Genomic DNA, 22139 nt, shown 5'->3' on the forward strand with positions numbered 1-22139 from the left:
AACATTTTGAATTTGGACATTCTATATGCAACTATATGCATGCCCCACCCATGCAATAGCCATTGTAATTGTTGTATGTCAATGTTAGAGTATCCGTTGTAAAATAAAATAATGCTTACGTGGTTAATCAATTTGTTTATATGTATCAAAATTTCAAAATTATTGTTATTTGATTCATCAAGAGAAGTAATCAATAGAATACTAGCAACTATAAGGACAAAGAAACCAAGGCACTCTTCTGGGGAAAAGAGGTTAAAAAGCCTTTATTGAAGTTGCTAATAGAAGTTAACTGGTTATCCCAGTTTGTAACTTCTATTAGGAACTAGCCACTTCAATATAGGCTTTTTAACTTTTTTCCACCTGAAGAGTGCCTTGGTTTAATTGATAGTTGCAGCCCTATACTACTGGCAATTTTGTCACATGACGTCAATCCCAATATTTAGGATCTTAATATTTACATTATCATCAATGTTCAATATTCAGGAGCGCCGTGAGATCTGTATGGCATCATGACATCATGACTTTAAGCTCTTCATCCCAGTGCCACTGCCCTCGGATCACCTGGCAGCGGTCCACTATAATCCCAATCCATCTGCCAAGTTGGCTTGCCTGGCACGGAACGATACTGTACAACGTTGCCCATGGGTGCAAAATGTACAGCAGTGGTTTACAACCTTTTTCTTCTGTCTTTTTTTGTTGTTGTCTTGGATAAGATGTCCACTGCACAATTCCATGCTGTATTGATGTGGTACCATAGGAGAGATAACGGGCAAACATTGATAAAAATAACAATTCTTCTACAAATTGTGTAGACTTATTGTAAATTAAGTAATGCAGATGTTTAACAATAATTTTACTTTTGAGAGCGTGAAATTAATCCAAATGGACCCAAAAGGGTCCGTTTGGTCTCATTTTAAGAGTTAAAGATCTAAGGTTTCCATTTGGTACTTACAAACTCTCCATCATTCAAAAGTAACTGATGAGGAACCCACTCAGGGACCACACAGGTGGTCCCCGGGACACTGATTGAGAACCACTGCACCAGACTGGTACATAACTGCTCCCACACCACTGCTGGCACGCCTATTATATCTATACCCACAAATCCTGTCGTTTTCTCCGACCACCAAGCCCCATTGATGCTGCGAGCACCGCCATCATGGTCAACTGTGTGTGTGTGTGTGTGTGTGTGTGTGTGTGTGTGTGTGTGTGTGTGTGTGTGTGTGTGTGTGTGTGTGTGTGTGTGTGTGTGTGTGTGTGTGTGTGTGTGTGTGTGTGTGTGTGTGTGTGTGTGTGTGTGTGTGTGTGTGTGTGTGTGTGTGTGCATGGTGATGGGCGTGTCCAACAAGGACAGGATGCAGCAGTAGTAGCAGCAGCATTTCTGATATTTTTTGCATGCACAGGCGTATCATTTTCATGCATTTTGAAACTTTGTTAGTCAACTCACTAACATTTTCGTCTATCCTCGTCCATCTCGTCAACGAAAACACACACACACACACACACACACACACACACACAGTCACACACACACACACACACACACACACACACACACACACACACACACACACACACACACACACACACACACACACACACACACACACACACACACACACACGTCTCGCATTGACGTCATGTATGTGGGGGCTGCTGGTCTTGAAGAATTTGTAAGCACAAATTAGCCCCCCTGAGCTAACCTCCCCCATTTGGTCAAACTTTGGTGTCCTGACTGTCCGGTGGGTTTGGTGTTGCCTGTCCCCTTTTGTCCTAACTGTCCAGGGGGTGGGTGTTGCCTGTCCCCTTTTGTCCTAACTGTCCAGGGGGTGGGTGTTGCCTGTCCCCTTTTGTCCTAACTGTCCAGGGGGTGGGTGTTGCCTGTCCCCTTTTGTCCTAACTGTCCAGGGGGTGGGTGTTGCCTGTCCCCTTTTGTCCTAACTGTCCAGGGGGTGGGTGTTGCCTGTCCCCTTTTGTCCTAACTGTCCAGGGGGTGGGTGTTGCTTGTCCCCTTTTGTCCTAACTGTCCAGGGGGTGGGTGTTGCCTGTCCCCTTTTGTCCTAACTGTCCAGGGGGTGGGTGTTGCCTGTCCCCTTTTGTCCTAACTGTCCAGGGGGTGGGTGTTGCCTGTCCCCTTTTGTCCTAACTGTCCAGGGGGTGGGTGTTGCTTGTCCCCTTTTGTCCTAACTGTCCAGGGGGTGGGTGTTGCTTGTCCCCTTTTGTCCTAACTGTCCAGGGGGTGGGTGTTGCCTGTCCCCTTTTGTCCTAACTGTCCAGGGGGTGGGTGTTGCCTGTCCCCTTTTGTCCTAACTGTCCAGGGGGTGGGTGTTGCCTGTCCCCTTTTGTCCTAACTGTCCAGGGGGTGGGTGTTGCTTGTCCCCTTTTGTCCTAACTGTCCAGGGGGTGGGTGTTGCCTGTCCCCTTTTGTCCTAACTGTCCAGGGGGTGGGTGTTGCCTGTCCCCTTTTGTCCTAACTGTCCAGGGGGTGGGTGTTGCCTGTCCCCTTTTGTCCTAACTGTCCAGGGGGTGGGTGTTGCCTGTCCCCTTTTGTCCTAACTGCCCAGGGGGTGGGTGTTGCCTGTCCTCTTTTACATTCGCAGTTCAGGCATTCAAATGCTAATCTGGTGGCTTTTGTTTTAACCTGCCAGGTAGACTTATTACTTTACTGTTGATCATCTACTACTGTTATGGTGCTGAAATCGTACTGTGTTTATTAGCAAACTGTAAATGAAAGTACCCAACGAAAAAAAAACGTTCCCCACTTCCCCCCTAACAATTATAAGAAGTCTTCGTCTCTGACGTCTTGTCATATTTTTGTCATCAAAGAGAGCTGTTTTAGCTCGTCAGCGTCAGTTTTGTTTTTGTATGGTAGGCCTATTAGTCCTGAAGAAAGGGCCATTGACGTAGACATTTACGTTATCGTCATGCCTGATGAAAACAACACTTTCCTTATGTGACTTATATGACCCGGGTGGAGCACACCCGGGTCATTCCAAAGACTATAAAAATAAGATGCCAGTGGTCCTCTGCCTGGCACTCAGCCTCAAGGGTCGGATTGAAGGGTTAAGTCCCTCCGACATAACCCTTCCAGCATCACACCCAGGGGGGCAAAACGTCACTGGATTCGTTTAAAAATGCATGGGGAATCAGGGGAGTTAAGAATTCACAATCTCAACAAAAGACACCATTGTCTCTTTCTTGTCAATATGTATAGACACCACTGTCTCTTTCTTGTCAATTTGTAGACACCACTGACTTTTGTTGAGATTCAGAATTCTTAACTACACAACATAATGAGCACCACAATAGTTTTTTCTATGAACATTTTAACTCAATATATACTGAAGGTTAACATCAGGGGAGCGTTGTACATTATGCACAGCACACGCATAATATAGTATTGTTTGTGTTGTTTTTTTTTTTTCCTTTATGTAATAGGAAAAAAAAAAACTTTTTGACCTAATAATTATAGCCTAGGTAAAAATCACTATCAGCAACAGACCTAAACACCTGGCATCGATCGGCCTCTATACCGGGTACACGCACAACAAGCGATGGACCAACGCCATGTCTTATCTTCTTGTTCCCACACCCACCCACCCACCGCCCGGTACCACAGGAACCAAGGTCATGTCTTACCGTCTTGTCCCCACACCCACCGCCCGGTCCCACAGGGACCAACGTCATGTCTTACCTTCTTGTTCCCACACCCACCCACCCACCGCCCGGTCCCACAGGTCTTAGTTTTGTTTGGCGCTGGCCTGTACTCTCTCTAAGCTTATTATAACAGGCTGCATGTGGTGGTCAAACCAACGCAGATCTCCAAGGACAACCCCCTCCCCCCCCCCGCTGTGTAGAGCAAAACGCTGAAGCATCACAACAACGAGGAGGAAGACGGGCCGGTAGCAGCTCCGCTCACTAAGCCCATTGGCAGAGATTTACGCAGGCTGTGATTAGACAGTTAAATGGATGGGGCTAGGATTAGCCACCAGGAGTCCAAGGCTACTTGTCCAAGGCTTTTAGATGGGATGAGAACAGGATGGACTGGAGGACATGACACATGATGGAAGAGAGTGGCTATAGTACTGTACTGTAGGCCACCTTCCTGGTGCTATGTCGGCCTTGCCTTGTCATGACGCGTCTTGCCTAGTGTGTTGATTTTGACAGCAAATGTTTGATTTAGTTGTCATATTCTTTAAAGTTTTTTTTTATATAAAATTAATAATAATAATCCATTTAGTTTTAGTCAGATTTTAGTCATCTTAAATATTTTAGTGTTAGTCTACTTTTAGTCGATTAAGTATAAGCTTTTAGTCGACTAAATCTACAGTTGTTTGTCGATTTAAATGTATTTTGACGTAATGCCAGATTTTACACTTGGTTGCACTCTTAAAATAGCAGATCTACAAGCTCACAATGTGACACATTGTGAGCTTGTTATGTAGAAGCTTGTAGAAGCTGCTTGTTAGAAGCATGAAATAACTTTTAGTTCTACTGGATCTCTTCTCCTCTCTTCTCCTCTCTTCTCTTCTCTACCTCCTAAAATGTTTGTCTAGTTTATTTTTGTTGACAAAATTGTCAGTATATTTAGTCTTAATTTTAGTCATTGTAGCTTGTTCAATTCATCAAAACATTTAGAGACGTAAAAATATACACTTCTATAAAAAAAGGAGGTAAAAAGGGAAAAGAAACATATTCAGTGAGGGGAAAAGGGATGCGTGGGTGGGGGGGGTTCAGATTTATTCATTCTGTAATTATTATGCATGATCTGTAGATTCTGAAAATTAATTATTTGAATGTGATTAAAAGTTAAAAATAAAAATAATCATTTCTGATACTGAAACTTTACTGCATATCATTTGTAGATTTAGATCTAGGGGGTATAATGTATAATATATGGTATTTCACAGGGTAGGTGAGATTAAAACCGCAACACCGTCATACAACAGAGAATTTAGCAGGGCGGTCCCTGACCATGCCGTGCCCGTGAGAGCCAACTCGTACACTCTGTCCCCGTCGAAACATGTTGCAAAAGAAGAATGCCTGTGCTTTTATTATGGGTGACTGTACTGCTGCACTTCTAACTGTACATATACTACTGTAGACTGAATGAACCTCAGAGAATATGAACCAGCCATTCCATTTACAGTACGCAGCAGTTTGTTAAGGACTTGTTCACAGAGTTCAGTGTTTCTCTGCAGACTGTTAATCCAAGTCCTCAGTGTGCCTAAAGGTGACTCCACACCGAGTTGTCACAGTTTGTTGCATGTCGGGTGGAAAGACTTGGTCTTGTCTGTGGAAAAGGTTTGATTTTCTATTTTGCACACCATTATAATTTTGATCATAAGACCCAATTGCTGAATGTCATGTCTCAGGTTGTATCCATTATGTATGACACTGGTTTCCTACGACACTGTGGCTTGTTAGGAGTCCAACTAGTACTAAATATTTTAATTTTATTTGCAAGGATCCCCTTTGTTGGCTAAAAGACTAAGACTACTAATATTTTAATATTTAGTCGACTAAGACTAGAATAAGACAATTTCAGATGACTAAAACAAGACTAAAACTAAGCAGTGTGTTATTCAAAAGACTAAGACTTAAGACTATTTTAATCATAATTTGCTGTCAACATGAAAACTGATAGTGGACTAAATTAAGTGTTGTTGTTCTTTGTCATTGTTTCCACAGCAGAGAGAACGCCCGACGGGCGACCAGAATCACAGCCAGTAAGTGTTCCACCAACATGTGCTGTGACCACCAGTTGTTTTACCTAAGTAAAAGTATCAATACTGCCATATTTATCTTTAATGTCATTCCTATCATTCGAATGTAATTTTTTATGTTCTGTGTGGACCCCAGGAAGATTAGCTGTTGCTTTGCACCAGATAATGGGGATCTTAATAACTCTAAACTCTAAATACAAAGGTATTGGTATCAAAATGTACTTAAAGTACCAAAAGTAGAAAGTACTCTTCATGCAGCATGTCCCATTTCAAACAGATCTACAAGCTCACAATGTGTCACATCGCGACACATTATGAGCTTGTAAATCAGCTATTTTCAAATGGTCGAGATGTATATAGGGGAAGTGGTTAATGTTTTGTAATATTAATAATCCAAATCTACAAAAGTAAACTAGTAACTAAAGTTGTCAAGTTATTTTTGTGCAGTAAAAGTACAATATTTGCCTCTGATATGTAGTGGAGTGGAACTAAAAGTACTGAAAATATGACATACTCGAGTAAGGTACGAACACCTCAATACTGTACTTGAGTAAGTGTACTTAGTTACTTTCCACCACTGGCCGTGACGCAGGAAGAGAGGCCTGCCATGATCACTGCAACGCTGGCCTGCTCACTGTGACAGTGGGACTGCTTTGACAAACACCTCCCATTGTTCACGCTTCCTCCGCACATGATGAGCCATGATTTATAGAAGATCTTTGAATAGCAGATCTACAAGATCTGCTATTTTCAGAGTGCAACCATGGTGTAAAATCAGCCATTACCTACGACGGCATCAAGGCCTGCCAAAACACATTTTAGTCAACATCGACTGCAAGACAGTCGTCTAAAATCTTGTGATATCGACTATAACTAGACTAAGACTAAAACATTTCAGATGACTAAAATATGACTAAATCCAAATAGGATTTTATCACTTTTCACTGTTTTGTTTATTCAAGACTCAGGGTATACAGTAAATCAAACAAAATGACAGTATATGTGACACACCCATACGGAACATATCAAAGAAATAACATGTACATATATAAATGTTGTGAGCACCATACACAAAATATTGTGGCAGCATCAAATAAAATAAATAAAATAAAAAGTTGCATAGTCCTATGCTAACATGGAAGCGACATTGATAACCACATAACCTGAACCAAGTTTTAAAACAAAAACAAGACAAACATACGACAAGACAAGACAAGACAACATGGCATGGTCATTGGTCACCCTTTCAAAACACAATGGACGTGGCAGTGCATCCACACATGGCTCCTAATAATAAATATACTGAACAACCCAGCTACGTCGGGAATCTAGCATGCTCAAATCCAGGATTAAACCCATTCAATCTGGAATATCTTGAAACTGCAAGTCATTTACTAGAGCGAGGAAGGGGCCCCATGTGTCCTCAAATTTGGATACCGAGCCTCTCAGGGTACATCTAATTTTTTCTAATTTAATAAAGTGGAGTACGTCTCTAATCCAGTGGAGATGGGTTGGGGGAGCAGAGGACTTCCATTTCATCAGAATTAGACGCCTAGCTAAGAGAGTGGTAAAGGCCACCAAGTGAGCTTCGTATTTTGACAGGAACAGATCAGGGGAAGAGATTCCGAAAATAGCTGTCATTACATTTGGTTCAAATGGTACCCCAACACTACTCGACATAGTGTCAAAGATCTTAGTCCAATACCTACGTAAAGAAGGGCATGACCAAAACATATGTATATACGTGGCAGGGGCCGAACGACACCTATCACACAGGGGATCAATATCACCATATATTTTGGATAACCTAACTTTAGTGAAATGCACACGATGGATGATTTTGCATTGGATTAGCCCATGCCTCGCACAAATGGAAGAAGAGTGGACAAGACGTAAAATATCTTCCCAATCACCATCTGAGATTTCTTCTCCTAAATCCTCTTCCCATCTGTTCTTAATATTTTCTATTGAAGTATAGGCCGCAAAGAGAAAATACAATTGTACATAACCGATATTAGGCCCTTTGTGCTCGACAATGGAGTTAAGAAGGAATCAACCACAGTGGCCTCTGGAAGGTTTGGAAATACAGGGTTAAGGCTACGCACAAAACTGCGAATCTGAAGATATCGAAAGAAGTGTTGATTTGAAAGGGAATATTTCCCAGACAGCTGTTGAAAGGAGGCAAATACCTTGTCAATATACAGATCACTGAGCTTTGTAATACCAAGTGATGACCATAAAGAGAAGGTATTATCACTAAAAGATGGATGGAATAAAGGGTTTGCTGTTATTGGGGCAAGGAAGGACTGGGCCTGTAGACCAAAGTGGCGCCTGAATTGATTCCAAATTTTAAGTGTGGATTTGACAATAATATTCTTAGAACTAGAAAAAGTGCCCTTCTGGGCACAGGTCTCCACCAGGAGGATAGGAATGTTTAGGAGTAATATAAACATGTTTTTTGTTTGTTTGTTCCAATCTTTGCCAATCAGGATGGAATATGGGAAATGGTGCAGATCCGTGTTGATCGCACGCATGCACAATCCACCTGTTGGTGGCGCTATAACAGGCCAATGTGAAATGGGTGGGCTATATTCCTCAGCCTAGTAGGAAAGTGCGTGAAAGATTTCACGTCAAATTGCACGCTGCGTTCATGATTTGAGGTGATTTTTGTTCAAAACAGGCCAATCCTGCAAAATTTGAAAGCCAATGTTGGCCAATTAGGATGGAATATTAAATATCTGACACATCCGTCTTGAGCACATGACTATGGAGATACTGTGTAACGATTTGCGGGATTTTTGGACAAAATCCGGAGGAGTAATATCCAAAAATGTGTTTTACAAAATTCGGCCTCCTGGTGGAGCTCTAAAAGCCAGATGTGAACTAGTGGGAATGTGGGTGCACAATTTCACGGAAATCACGCGATGTGTTCATGATTTGCAGCATTTTGTTTGAAACTGAGCACTCCAATCTTAACCAATCAGGATGGAGTCTGAGAAATCTGAAAGACCGGTTTCGTTGAATGGCTCTAGAGAGACTGTGTACCAATTTGCGTGATGTTTGGACAAAATCTGTAGGTGTACTGTGCAAAAACTTGTTTTGCACAAAGCGGCCTCCTGGTGGCGCTATAACAGGCCGTTCTGGAAAGTTTGGGGCAGAGGTTCATCGTTGGCATCCAGGGAGTGTGTGTGCAAAATTTGGCATCGACCGGGTTAACGGTGGCCGAGATTAGCTGCTCACGGACACACACACACACACACACACGGACGGACGGACGGACGGACGGACGGATGGACGGAGTGCAAAACATACTCTCCCCCCATGCCTTCGGCCTGGTGGAGACAATAAGGGGTAAGAGAAAAACGAATAGGGGTATGAATAAGAGCAGTTAACGAGGCAGGCCTTACTGAGGAAGATTCCATCTCAATCCATGTTGGACGTAAAGGTGATTTCTCCAACATCAGCCAATGTTGCCCAGTAATAAAACCTAAAGTTAGGTAGGGCTAACCCACCCTGAGGTTTGGGTCTTTGTAATAATGTTTTACTGATCCTGGGAACTTTTTTATTCCAAATAAATTCTGAGATCATGCGATCAATTTTATCAAAGAAAGAGGGGGAGAAAAATGGGCAGGCACTGGACAAGATAAGAGAACTTTGGGAGAGAATTCATCTTGACACAATTAACCCGTGCAGCAAGAGATAAAGGCAATAGAGACCACCGTTCAAAACCTTCCTGGAAACGAGTCAGTAAAGTACCAAAATTATATTTGAATAAATCTTCAAACTTGTCTCTAATCTGAATACCAAGGTATTTAAAACCATTCAGAGCTATTTTAAATGGAAAATTGCTCAGCGGGTAATTACGTGCGGCTGCGTTTAATGGGAGTAACTCACTTTTATCGAGATTCAGCTTATAACCAGAGATGAGGCCAAATGAGGAGAAAATATCAAGTATCGCCGGAATGGACGTAGATATGTCAGAAATATACAAAAGTAAATCATCTGCATAAAGGGATGTTCGCTGCTCAGTGCCATTTCTAACTATACCCGTTATGTGAGGGCTTGATCGAAGTGCAATAGCCAACGGTTCGATGGCGATATCGAACAGAAGTGGACTCAAATTACAGCCCTGCCTGGTCGAGCGATACAGAGGGAATTGTGCTGAACGGGTATTATTGGTCCTTACTGATGCAGTAGGAGATGTATAAAGCAGTTTCACCCAAGACACAAAGTTGACCCCAAATCCAAACTTCTCCAATGTACTAAAGAGGTACCCCCATTCCACACGGTCAAACGCTTTGGCTGCGTCGAGCGAGATAACAACCTCCGGGCTAGCTGAGGGGGCGGGGCTATATAGAACATTAAAGAGACGCCTGATATTAAAAAATGAATATCGATTGTGAACAAACCCTGTCTGATCCGGCAAAATTATGGTTGGAAGGACAGATTCAAGGCGCATAGCTAAGAGCTTGGACAAAAGCTTTAGATCCACAGATAGCAAGCTAATAGGACGATAGCTAGAACAAGATAAGGGGTCCTTGTCTTTCTTCAATAATAATGAAATTGAAGCCTGGTGAGGGATGGTGGTAAACTGTGTGAATTAAATGATTCCGTATACATATCAATTAGAATAGGTGCTAATTTCTCAAAAAACTTCTTATAAAATTCAACTGGATAACCATCTAAACCTGGGCATTTTCCTGTTTGCATACCACTAGCAGCTCTTCTAAGCTCATCAATACTGACCGGCCCATCCAGCTTCCGAGCTACCTCTGGACTCAATTTGGGTAGGCCTATGTCCAATAAATTGAAAAAATTATCATAAGCAGAGGGATCAGTGGTTTGCTCAGATGTATACAGGGAAGTATAATTTTTTTTAAATTGTTTGTTAATCTGCTTAGGATCTGTTGTTACACCAGCAGGAGTTCGAACTTGTGGGATCTGATGGGAGGCAGAGGCCTGTCGTAACTGATGAGCCAGTAGCTTGCTAGCCTTATGCCCATGTTCATAATAATTAGATCTAGATTTAAGTAATAAATCCTCTACGTGAGCAGAGGAGAGTATGTCAAATTTAGCTTGGAGAGAAATACGTTCTTTATAAAGATCAGGTGAGGGTTTAGTGGAATGTCTACTATCCAATTGACTTATTTGTTTAGCCAAACTACATATTTGCTGCTTCCTAAATTTACTCTCAAATGCACTATACGAAATTATTTCACCTCTTAAATATGCCTTTAATGTCTCCCACAGTAGGGATGCTGAAATCCCAGGCATCTGATTGATCGAAATAAATAAATCAATTTGGCTATTAACAAAATTTACAAAAGTTTCACTGGACAATAAACGACTATTTAGGCGCCAGGGGGGAGGTGTATTATCATATTCTCGAAAATGCAGTTCAAGAACCACTGGAGCGTGGTCCGAAGTACTATTGCTTCATAGTTGCAAGAGTGTAACATTGGAGCCAATCGGTTATCCATCAAAAAATAATCAATACGGGAGTACGATTGATCAACAGGGGAAAAGAAGCTGTATCGTTTACCAAGTGGGTTCAAAAAGCGCCAGGGATCTAAGACAGTGAACTCATTCATAAAAGCCTGAATGACTTTGGCAGACCTCGAGGGCACACTAGTTCTGGCAGATGATCTATCCAACTCTGGGTTAATCCAGGAGTTAAAATCCCCCCCCAATAGGAGGTAGTGTGTCGACATATCAGGTAATTTAGCAAACAATGTTTGAAAAAAGTTCTCATTATCCCAATTTGGACCAGGATGACTGGGGTGTTGTATAATGTGACCAATGTGACCATGCCCCCTGAGTTGTAGTAGGCACTGGAAGCACTCAGACTTGCTCTCGAGTAGTTTTAAAACTAGTTAAAACTGTTTCAACACCGGGAGTGAAAATAATATACCGTAAAATAATACTTTTAAAAGGGGTCTGGCAGGAGCTCTTCAACACACGTCTTACTCCATTGCTGGCTCCGCCCCTATCTTTGTGGCATTACTTATAATCCCACTTTAATCTGTATCCAGACTGAGTTCTCTATCCCGATTGGATAAAATTGGTATCCCGACCTGAAAATGCATTTTCTGTTTAATATAAAGCTGGAGAGACATGGAGACTCCTGTTACTGAACAAACACTATATACACTATATTCACAATATAGAGCTTTTTAATGCTTATTTTAACCAAAGGAAATAATTTAGCCTACCTTTAATGTACAGTAAATCCCTTGTTTCTGTGATATGATAAATAATGACTCTCTCACACCTAAAATTAAAGCGCTGATGATGATGAGTCACTGTGGCGGTGACGTAAACTATACAGAAATAGAGGAGAGGCTCTTCTGTTGTGTTATGCAGGTGTTTGTGGCCTGTTTTCTCTTGTGTGTGTGTGCGTGTGCGTGTGTGCGCGTGTGCGTGCGTGCACACATGATTGCGTGAATATATTAGCGCCAGAGATCACTGCAGTGACAGTGTGTTTACGACGAGTTCACTGATATACGTAGGCTATATTAAGCTATCTCACAGTGCATTGTGTGCGTGCGTGCGTGCGTGCGTGCGTGCGTGCGTGCGTGTGTGTGTGTGTGTTTTCAGGTCAAGAAGGAGTGGCTTTACAAAGTGAAGAGGTTCTCTTGATGCCTGAAGATGAAAACCCACTCAGGAGAATGATGCAGGTAAGACAATCGCTCTCTTTTACCCTCCTCTCTCTTACCCCTTTCCTAACTCTGGGATCAATACCATGTTGGGGTTTCGGACGCCTTCTGGACGGAAATAACTTCACGTCATCAGGTGGCCAGAACACACGACCAGAACCAACGGCACCTCCAAAATGATCCCCCCTAGATTACAATGTGTTTAGTTTGGTATAATCGTTTCGTTTCTCCCTAAAGTTTGCGTGCACTGGCCATATATTATGGTTTCAAAAGTACACTTTTTCATTTGCCTCATTCCTTGAGAAGGCCTGGTCAATGAGGAGGAGTGCCATTTACATGTAAAATGGCCTTGTTATGATTGTTTTCGTTTTATTTTCTTTGTTTTCTTTTCTTTGTTTGTTTGTTCGAATAATTTACAAATATGTATGAACAGGAAGTGTCAGTTGTATTCAGTGTATTCTGTGAAATGTGTCATATAATCCCATATGGGATGGGCCAAAGTGGCATGACACGAAAATAAAAATTTAATTCATTCATTCATTCATTCATTCATTCATTCATTCATTCATTCATGGAGCGTGTCTTGAGTGTACAGGGTTTGATGAGGTCAGATCAACATGGAATGTCAGAACAAGTCAGCTTAATTCATATATGGATATCTAAGGGTGGTAGTGGTGACAGTGTCTTGAGTGTATAGGGTTTGATGAGGACACAGGTAGGGCCGGGCCTTAATTTTTGGGCCTGTTGAGAACTCTAGTTTTGTCATAGTGATGTCACGAGACCTGGGCACAATATATGACGTGACGTGACAAATTGAGTGACAAAAATGTATGGGGATTGTGAGTGACATGACGTGACGTGACAAATGTTTCATAGTTAACTCAACTGCAACCTTCGGTCGCAACAATACAATACAGTGCAGTACAGTACAGTACAGTACAGTGTAGTATACAGTACATTACTGAGTACAGTATAGCACCACTCAGTTCAGAAGAGAAGAGATCCAGTAGAGCTAAAAGACAAGTAATTTTATGTTTGTTGGTTGTGCTCGGGTGCTCTGAAAATAGCTGATCTACAAGCTCACAACACGTGTTGTGAGCTTGTAGATCTGCAATTTTCAGCATGCATCCATGTGTAAAATCAGGCATTACGAACTGCCAAAGTAAAAAAAAAAAAAAATCAACTGTATATTTAGTTGACTAAAACTAGACTAAAACCAAACTATGACTAAAACTATTCAGAAGACACTACAACACAGAGTATTCTCTTCCATGAGAGAGTAAATCTATGACTGCCCTTTAGAGGACACTCAAAGAATGGCACACAGCTGTTCTTTATGCTGCTGTGTTGATTTTGACTGCAGATTTAGTTTTAGTTTTAGTTTTAGTTCCTTTGAATACAATTCCATTTAGTTTCAGTCATATTTTAATCATCTGAGTAGTTTTTGTTTTGGCGACATAAGATTATAGTCGATTAGGCCTAAATCTACATTAGTCCTACTAAAAATGTAATGATGTAATGCCTGACTTTACACTTGGTTGCATGGTGAAAATAGCAGATCTACAAGCTCATTATGAGCTTGTAGATCTACTATTTTCAGAGCGCAACATCAGAGAACCAAAAATACAGATCTCTTATTTTCTGTGTCCAGTATCAGTACCCCAGCAGCAGTACAAAACCATATTCCATGTGACAGCGAGTATAGGGGTCAAAGTTGAACGAAAGTTGCCCTATAAGAAATAGGTAAACAATGCAAATGGAGCTAGTTTTGTGGATTAATTTATTTTTAATGTGTGGCCCCGCCCCCCCACCAAATGACTGAGATTATTCACCAAACCGCTCTCACCACCGCAATCAATTTATACTTTTGCAACCACTATATACATATATAACCACTATAATGAACAGCTTTAAGTCTCCAAAAATCTGAACTAACCCTCTAATAGAATTTGTGTTCTCAAATAACCTTTTAATCTCAGGGAACCTGCCTATATTAATTATATTTGGCCGCAGCCCCCCATCTGAAAACATTTTGTGCCTTCAGGGACCAAAATACAAGATTTATGATTTCAGAGCGTTTTTATTCTTTGTTCTGGTGAGGTTCATTGTTGTATTACTCAATCCCAGGGGTGTAAAGTAATTACATTTACTAATGTAGTCTTAAGTACAATGTTAAGGTATTTGTACTTTACTTGAATATTTCCAATTTCCAATACTTTTACTTCTACTCAGTTACAGCTCAGATACAAATGTTGTACTTTTACTCTACTACAATTATTTGACAGCTTTAGTTACTAGTTTCTTTGTAAAATTTGATTTATTATTACACAACATACAGTAACTACATTTCGGCCATTTGAAAATAGCCGATCTACGATGCATGCCACGCATTGTGAGCTTGTAGATGGGCTATTTTCAAAAGATTTTTTAGAAAACTTGAAACGGGACATTCTGCATAACGGGTACTTTTTGGTAAAAGTAAAAGTACACCACTGCCAACCGTCTGTACGTCTCTCTCTCTCTCTCTCTCTCTCTCTCTGCAGCCGTTTGGATGGCACCAGGCCGGCGTGCCCCACAGTAAGAGGAAGCTGCTCCAGTCCCTGATGGGGCCCTACGGCCCTCTGAGCGTGTCCTACAACGGCAAGACCTGCATTTTGTTCAAGGCCAAGCGCCTGGCCATCCGCTACAGGAACCACACCTTCATAGACCTGACCGAGAGGGTGTTCAGCCCCAACTCGCCCGTCGACACCAAGGGCTCCATCTGCACCAAGGAGAAAGCCACGTGAGTCCAGTCAAATGTGTTTGTTTTGATTGAATATTCAATTTACTGATATATATTTTTTAAAGGTACATGCAGTAACCAACAACGATTTAAAAACGTTTCAAGCGGATGACACGAAAAGCCAGTGGCTTGTTTCCATTGTAGTCCATTTGACATTCAACACATACAGGTATTTTGGGGCGTTCCTTCATGGGGTGAAAACAACACAGCTTACCATTGGAATTGCATTGGGGAACATGCACGTTGTTATGCTGCATTCACACAGGCAGATGCAAAGATGCACAGTGTATTTGTAGCTGTTGTAGTTTTTGCAGCAGCTACAAGTGGTGGATTTACTTTGTAGCTTCACGTCGCTGACTTCCATTGACAATGAATGGTAGACTGTGTCTTTGCGTCTACCCCTGTGAACACATTACATTTCATGGGTTTTATTTCGTCATAGCGCAACATAATATGGTGAAGTATTGTAGTGCAGGTGATTGCAACAACCACCGATGCAGTGCAAAATGAAAACAGGACCACCGGCGCCAACTATTCTAAACTTTCCACATTACAATAATCATATTGTTTGAGACCACACATGCAAGTGTTTGTGGGGTCAAACAAAGAATCACGTGACGTCGATCCTCTTCCCCTTCGCTCATACAAGGACATGAAGTATGAAGTATTTATTGTGTAGAGCAGACCTATAAGCTACTATTTTAGCTACTTTTGTGTGACACTGTAGTATGATGAAGCAGGGCATTAATTTACAAACGTTTTTTTATGGAGATGAGAGGGTTTTGTCCGACCATATATGCTGATGTACAGTAGCCTGGCTAAAGCCAGACCGAATCAGCCGTTGATTTGAGCCTGGCTTATTAGCCAGGCTAATGCTGATGTTCTACTCTACTGTGTTAAAGGCATTACTCAATTAAATATAATAACACACTTGACTGTGTGTTGTTTTGTCGTTTCACAGGCTTTCTTTAATGTTTGGTGATGTTGAGGATCTGCGAGGACTAGTCATCAGGTACAAACATCTCTCTTACCCTTGTTTCCACTCGTCAGTCGTCACCATGAGTGGTGGAATGTAACAAAGTACATTTACCGGTACTTAAGTACTGTACTTAATTTTTACCACTTTTTAACCACTTCAGCCTTGTATACATTTCGGCCATTTGAAAATACAAGCTCATGCTTCGCGACGAGATGCATTGTGAGCTTGTGGATCTGCTATTTTCAAAAGATTTTTGAAAACTTGAAATGGGACATTCTGCACATTGAGTACTTTTACTTTGTTCCACCCCTGGTCATCATCATCTCTTTAATGCAAACACCATCATGTCCATGATCAGAAGTGCAGATTTCGTCTGTAATATTTAAATGTGGTGTTCATCATACGATGTCCCACACTGAAAACAGCAGATCTACAAGCTCACAACACCTCACATCCATGATTAATTGTAGAGCTTGTAGATGTACTAAGAAGTGGCTGCAGTGGTTAAAGCCCTAACCACACCAAAGGGTCGAGACGGTTTTAGCGTTGTCCCTGCGGTGTGATATGTCCTGTTGCACGTTGACGCGCGTCGTCCCTAGTGATTCAACACATGGAATTCAATGGCCCAAACCACACCAAAGGGTCGAGACGGATTTAGTGTTAACTCCTTGCAACCGCTTGGACCCAAGGAGTTGCATGATGACCCTTTGGTGTGGTTAGGGCTTAAGGCCCGTACCACATAGACTTTGATGCCTGACAGCGTGTGTCCCGTGTTCGATTCCTGAGCCCGGTGGTGAATTAGCTGTCTCTCCCTAGTCTCGCGTGGCCAGACTGTTTCCGGTCATACTGTCTGGAGCAACGGAAGCATTGATCATGATTCATGAGTAAGCGATAAAGCCAAAGTGAAGCCTCCTCCACACTTCCGTTTCATCTTTAAACTCACGCGAGACTTGGCTGGCATAATTCTATCATCACTACCCTAAATAAACATTAAAGTCCATAGACTTGGCTGAGGATGGGGAATGTATAATTAGGCTCTAAAAACAAACATTAAAAGTCCATAGACTTGGCTGGCATATGACTTAATTTTGATGCACTGGAGGGGCCATAGCGGCACGCCCCTCAAAAACGACTACATTTTCCACATTTCCTCTGTCCTCTCCCACCACCGCCAGGCTCCAGATGTCCAACACCTTCTACGAGGCGGCGGGTCAGAACTGGTTCACGCTGGACAGCGTGCACATCCACTACAACTGGACGCAGGAGGCCACGTTCAACGCCAGCGAGGTGTACGCGCCTGCCACCTCCTCCTACCACTGTCAGCACGTCAGCAGCCTACACAAGTACGACACGCTGCTGGTGCCCAGCGCGCAAACCGACACGTCCGCCAACTGGCACATTACCTTCACCGACTTCCAGGTAGGCCTATACATCCCATTAAGACCTGGAATGCATCTCTGTCACTTTAGCGTTAGCCTGGCCCAGCCAGCGTGCTTTCTGGTCTAGAGGGACGAGCGCGCATGGAGCAAGTGCTAGAGAAATATTGGATCACCGATCAGAGCCCCCATGAAAATAAAAGCCTGCGTACCGAGGCTACTTTTAGCGTTTATCCACTTTAACAATCCTTTTTTATTATTATTATTTTTTTTTTTTAAGATATTTTTTTGCGGCTTACGCCTTTTATTGATTTTTGAAGGGACAGACAGTAGGCTGACAGGAAACGGGAGAGAGATGGGGGGATGACATGCAGTAAAGGCCGTGTCGGGTCCGGGAGTCGAACCCGCGGCACACTGCGACTGGATTACCAGTCCGGTGCCCAGACCGTTACACTACGGCCTGGGCCTTAACAATCCTTTTTTATTATTTTTTATTATTTAACATTTATTTAACCAGTAAAAAAACAAATTGAGACGGTGTCTCTTTTACAAGTGGGAACTGGCCAAGAGGCAAAAATTAAATTACACTTCAATGCTACATCGTACATGTCAAATTTAGATAACAAAAAAAACAACGATAAATACTTTTAGTTACTCCACTGCGCCTTCTACCGATATTGCCCAGAGAATTGCCTCATAGAGAATATTTTTCCTCCGGTGAAAAAAGATCCCTTTCTGGCCAAAAAGTACAGTTTATACGTGTGGTGGGGGGCTCAGAGTGTGTCCACTAAGGAAAGTAGGCTTGAAGTTGAGAGTAAAATAGCTAGTTTCGAAGAAAACCTGGAGACTCGCCATTCGTTAATTGGGTCTTATGATCCAAATAATATAAGAACAATACGCATAATGTTATGTAACAAAAACAAATCTCTCCTCTCCTCTCCTCGCAGATCCAGGCGTTCAACGTGCAGTCGGACAAGTTTGCGTCGCCCAGCGACTGCGCCACCTTCCTGACCCCGGCCATCCTGATGGGCCTGGTGACCTCGCTGATCCTGCTGCTGGTGCTGGCCTATGCGCTGCACATGGTGGTCCACCTCAAGCACATCGACCGCTACGAGGAGCACAAGGCCACCGTCTACTTCCCCCGCAGTCCCGAGGCCGAGCTGCCCGACAAGAACAGCCTGTAGAAGGACGAGGTCGAGGAGGGAAGGGAGAGACAGACGGTGGGGGAGAGAGAGAGAGAGAGAGAGAGAGAGAGAGAGAGAGAGAGAGAGAGAGAGAGAGAGAGAGAGAGAGAGAGAGAGAGAGAGAGAGAGAGAGAGAGAGAGAGAGAGAGAGAGAGAGAGAGAGCAAGGGGAACCGAGGGCATGGGACCAGAGGGGGCTGTCTGCAAGTGGTTAGAAGAGGGGGAAAAAAAGTATCCTCGGCAGATACGTGTTCAACAAAATGACGTCGAATAAACATTTTTTGCCTGTTCATAATGAAACCATCTATTAAGTGTTATCTACTAAAAACGAGGACTGTTGCTTGGATACTTTTTTCTTATCTCTTCGTTGGCCTGCGCGTCTTTTAGCATCCATGTTTTTTGTACACACAGCTACTGGATGTTTCGTCCTCTTAATCCCCCAGAGGCGGTTCCTTGTGTCAGAGGTCAAAATAAGGGTGGGCCCTGAAGGGGCAACGGCATATTCAAGCCTTTATACCCCCCGCCAGGTGTTAGAAAACCTCAACAAAGCTAGCCACTGTGGCTAATACCGCTAACATCCGATGTTTCCCGGTTAGACTTCTGTGTTACGTGGCTCACGAGTGTCATTATTACTAAGCTTCTTTCCAACACAGTACACACATCACACCTTTTCAGCTTTCACTACAGTATATTTCTTCCGATACCGCAGCAAGGAATATATATTTAAAAACAAGCCAATTTTTTTATAAGCCGAAGTAGCCGTATTAGCTGCATGCTCTGATAAGTTGATCTACCTGGGCTATCACAGTGTCTCCTAATATCGTTTGATATTATGGGACCGCCTTGCATGAGTTGCAGCTTGGAATAACAAGATCTGGCATAAAGTAGTCGAGGACTTAGCAAACAGGGGAAAAGCTTTTTGAGTTCCGCGGAATGTTCTATCACCTGGCTGGAGGGAAAGGACCAGCACCATTGGCCCCTTCAGAGCCCCCTAGGGACCTCTCACCCTAAAAAAAGAAACTTGGACAAGACTGCTGCTTGGGACTTAACTGTGAAAACGGCCTTTTTACAGACCAGCCAGACAAGGGGTACCGTCTCCAAACTAGCACAACACTCGTTAGCTGCGTTAAAAAGCACTAACAAATGAACAAAACTCTCAAAGACTAAAACAAGGACCTATGCTGCACAATACGGCCCGTCGTGAGGGCGATCGAGGAGGAGAAAGAGGAGGTTGTAATAATAATAATGCGGGTCTGAAAGGGATGACATGACTCTGAGAGTCGGAACGTTTATGGAACGTGGCGGGGAGGACGTGGTCCTCCCTCCAACATCACTGGAGGTTTGACTGCCAAAGTGAAGCTACGAAAAGGAGATGCCATGACGCATGGCAGACGAAAGACGAGAAGCGTGTGACGAGGTTGAACGTTGTGAAAGCTAGACATTACAGCAATGTAAAAAAAAGAAAGAAAAACACACATCCATGTACAGACGTGTCATTCTGCGGAGGTTCCTTCTTTTTATATTACGATGTAATCATGAAATACTATTAGATACAGGACGACTATGCTAATCCTCATAACCAAAAGGATATACAAAAGCTGTAGATAACATTAAGATCTCTATATGATCATAGCTGTTTACTATCTTCAGATATTGCACAATTAAACTAATAAACATAGGAACAAGTAAGACGTGCTATGATGAGGATTGGTTGAAAGTATCAAATGCATAATGAGTTTTTTTCTACAAAGAATATTAAACATATTACACTGTCTGTCTTATATTTGTCTTGAAGTGGGCCAGACAATGTTGTCCAGTTCCATCTTTAAAGGGATATTTAACTTTAAAAACAAAAAAAACAAAAAAATGTCATTGTCTACTCAGGCTTAATATGTGAACCCCCCAGAGTTTTTTAAGTTGCTCGATTTCAGTATTTCGATATTTGATATTCATTTTAGCTGCCCCGCCCCCTTCCTATACAAACCCTTTCTAACTTCAATCTCCATTTTAAGCACGGTAGATTCATCGAAAACACCCGTCCTTGGTTCTGGTGATATATTGTCCTCCAAATATGTGAGTTGCCCGTGTTTATTTTATTACTTATTTCATTTATTTTTTATTTTGGTATATATATATATATATATATATATATATATATATATATATATATATATATATATATATATATATATATATATATATATTGAAAAAATAGTTTTAAAAAACAAGCGTATTAGGAGGGCAGTATGAGTATGAGTGTTTTTGATTAATCTAACCTGGTTAAAATGGAGTTTGAAGTTACAGTGGGTTTGTATAGGAAGGGGGGCATGGGCAGCTACAATCAAATAATTAATCTAAATACTGAATCGAGCAACTTTAAAAAAAGGTTTTTTTTTTTAAAGTGAAATATCCCTTTAACTGTAAATTACAGTCCAAACCTCCTATACCATAGAAGGACAGTAGTACGGAATGCCGTCCGCCCTCCGGAAACATATAGAGGTCATTATTATCCCAGAAATCACACTAGCAGCCGGTTACAGCGTCCAGTAAGTCACCCTTACTGGTTAAAAAAGAAAAAAGAAACACACAGCATGACAGTAAATAGATATCTTAACATTCGATATGGCAGTTCTGTCAATCTGTAGCAGTGTGAAATGTGTTCTTCTTTGGTCATAAATGTATCCTGCAAACTATGAAATGAGTGGATGGAGGCAGTTTGTCCACGGACCAACTGTTGTAGATTGAACAATAAATGGTATTCAGAGGAAATGGTGTATTGATATTATCACTATAGTTGTGTTGTTTGTAATAATGGTCTTTTCTGGTCTGGTCTCATGGTCTTGATACCTGCGTTGTTTTACTCTTCGTTTATGTGTGTGCGTGTGTGCACATGTGGGGGTCCCGGGGGTGTTTATTAAGCACCCCCTGCATGTGCACTTGTACACGCACACACTTGTGTTCTTATACTTGTACGACGAATAGCAAAAATCTACAAGCTTTTTGCAAGCTCAAAGATCTGCAATTTTGCCAACACCTGATTATTTTTTTCTGCAATGCTATTCACAATGATGTTACATAATTTATTTTATGCAACATCAATTGGTGCTGTAACTAGGGTTGTGATTCCCTTTAACAATTCCTATATGGGGTTCCAAATGAACCCTAGAAGGTCTGTAACTTTTGAGAGTGTATATGGAACTAACTAACTAGCTCTGACGGTGTGATAAACCGGTTCCCGGAATCGGTTCCAAAATTATGCCACCCATTCCGGTTCCTCAATGTTGGATCCCGTACCTCCGGGTCCAAATCAAGGAAGCTTTGAGAAGGAAAGGAAATGGTAACGTGACTGGGCTGCACCATGACACTTTCATGGGAGCCAAACTACCCGAAAGTTTGGCAGAATGCACTGGAGTCAATGAGAGCTCAGTGACCAGCTC

The 22139-nt window shown here is 42.1% G+C and overlaps 1 protein-coding gene across 1 annotated transcript in view; it reads left to right on the forward strand.

Moving 5' to 3' along the window:
* Window positions 1–18703, forward strand: part of LOC310861945 (V-type proton ATPase subunit S1-like) — a gene marked incomplete at both ends in the record, with an annotated part of 34063 nt that extends 15360 nt beyond the window's left edge. The window contains 6 exons of the mRNA XM_083769682.1: window positions 5692–5729; window positions 12324–12403; window positions 14926–15164; window positions 16126–16176; window positions 17319–17562; window positions 18467–18703. Of these exons, the coding sequence (XP_083625808.1) occupies window positions 5692–5729; window positions 12324–12403; window positions 14926–15164; window positions 16126–16176; window positions 17319–17562; window positions 18467–18703 (889 nt within the window). The remainder of the gene's footprint in view (window positions 1–5691; window positions 5730–12323; window positions 12404–14925; window positions 15165–16125; window positions 16177–17318; window positions 17563–18466) is intronic.
* Between the last annotated feature and the right edge of the window lie 3436 nt (window positions 18704–22139).

This window comes from Protomyctophum parallelum, assembly GCF_964188405.1.
Source record: "Protomyctophum parallelum genome assembly, chromosome: 7".
In the NCBI taxonomy this organism is placed as follows: domain Eukaryota; kingdom Metazoa; phylum Chordata; class Actinopteri; order Myctophiformes; family Myctophidae; genus Protomyctophum; species Protomyctophum parallelum.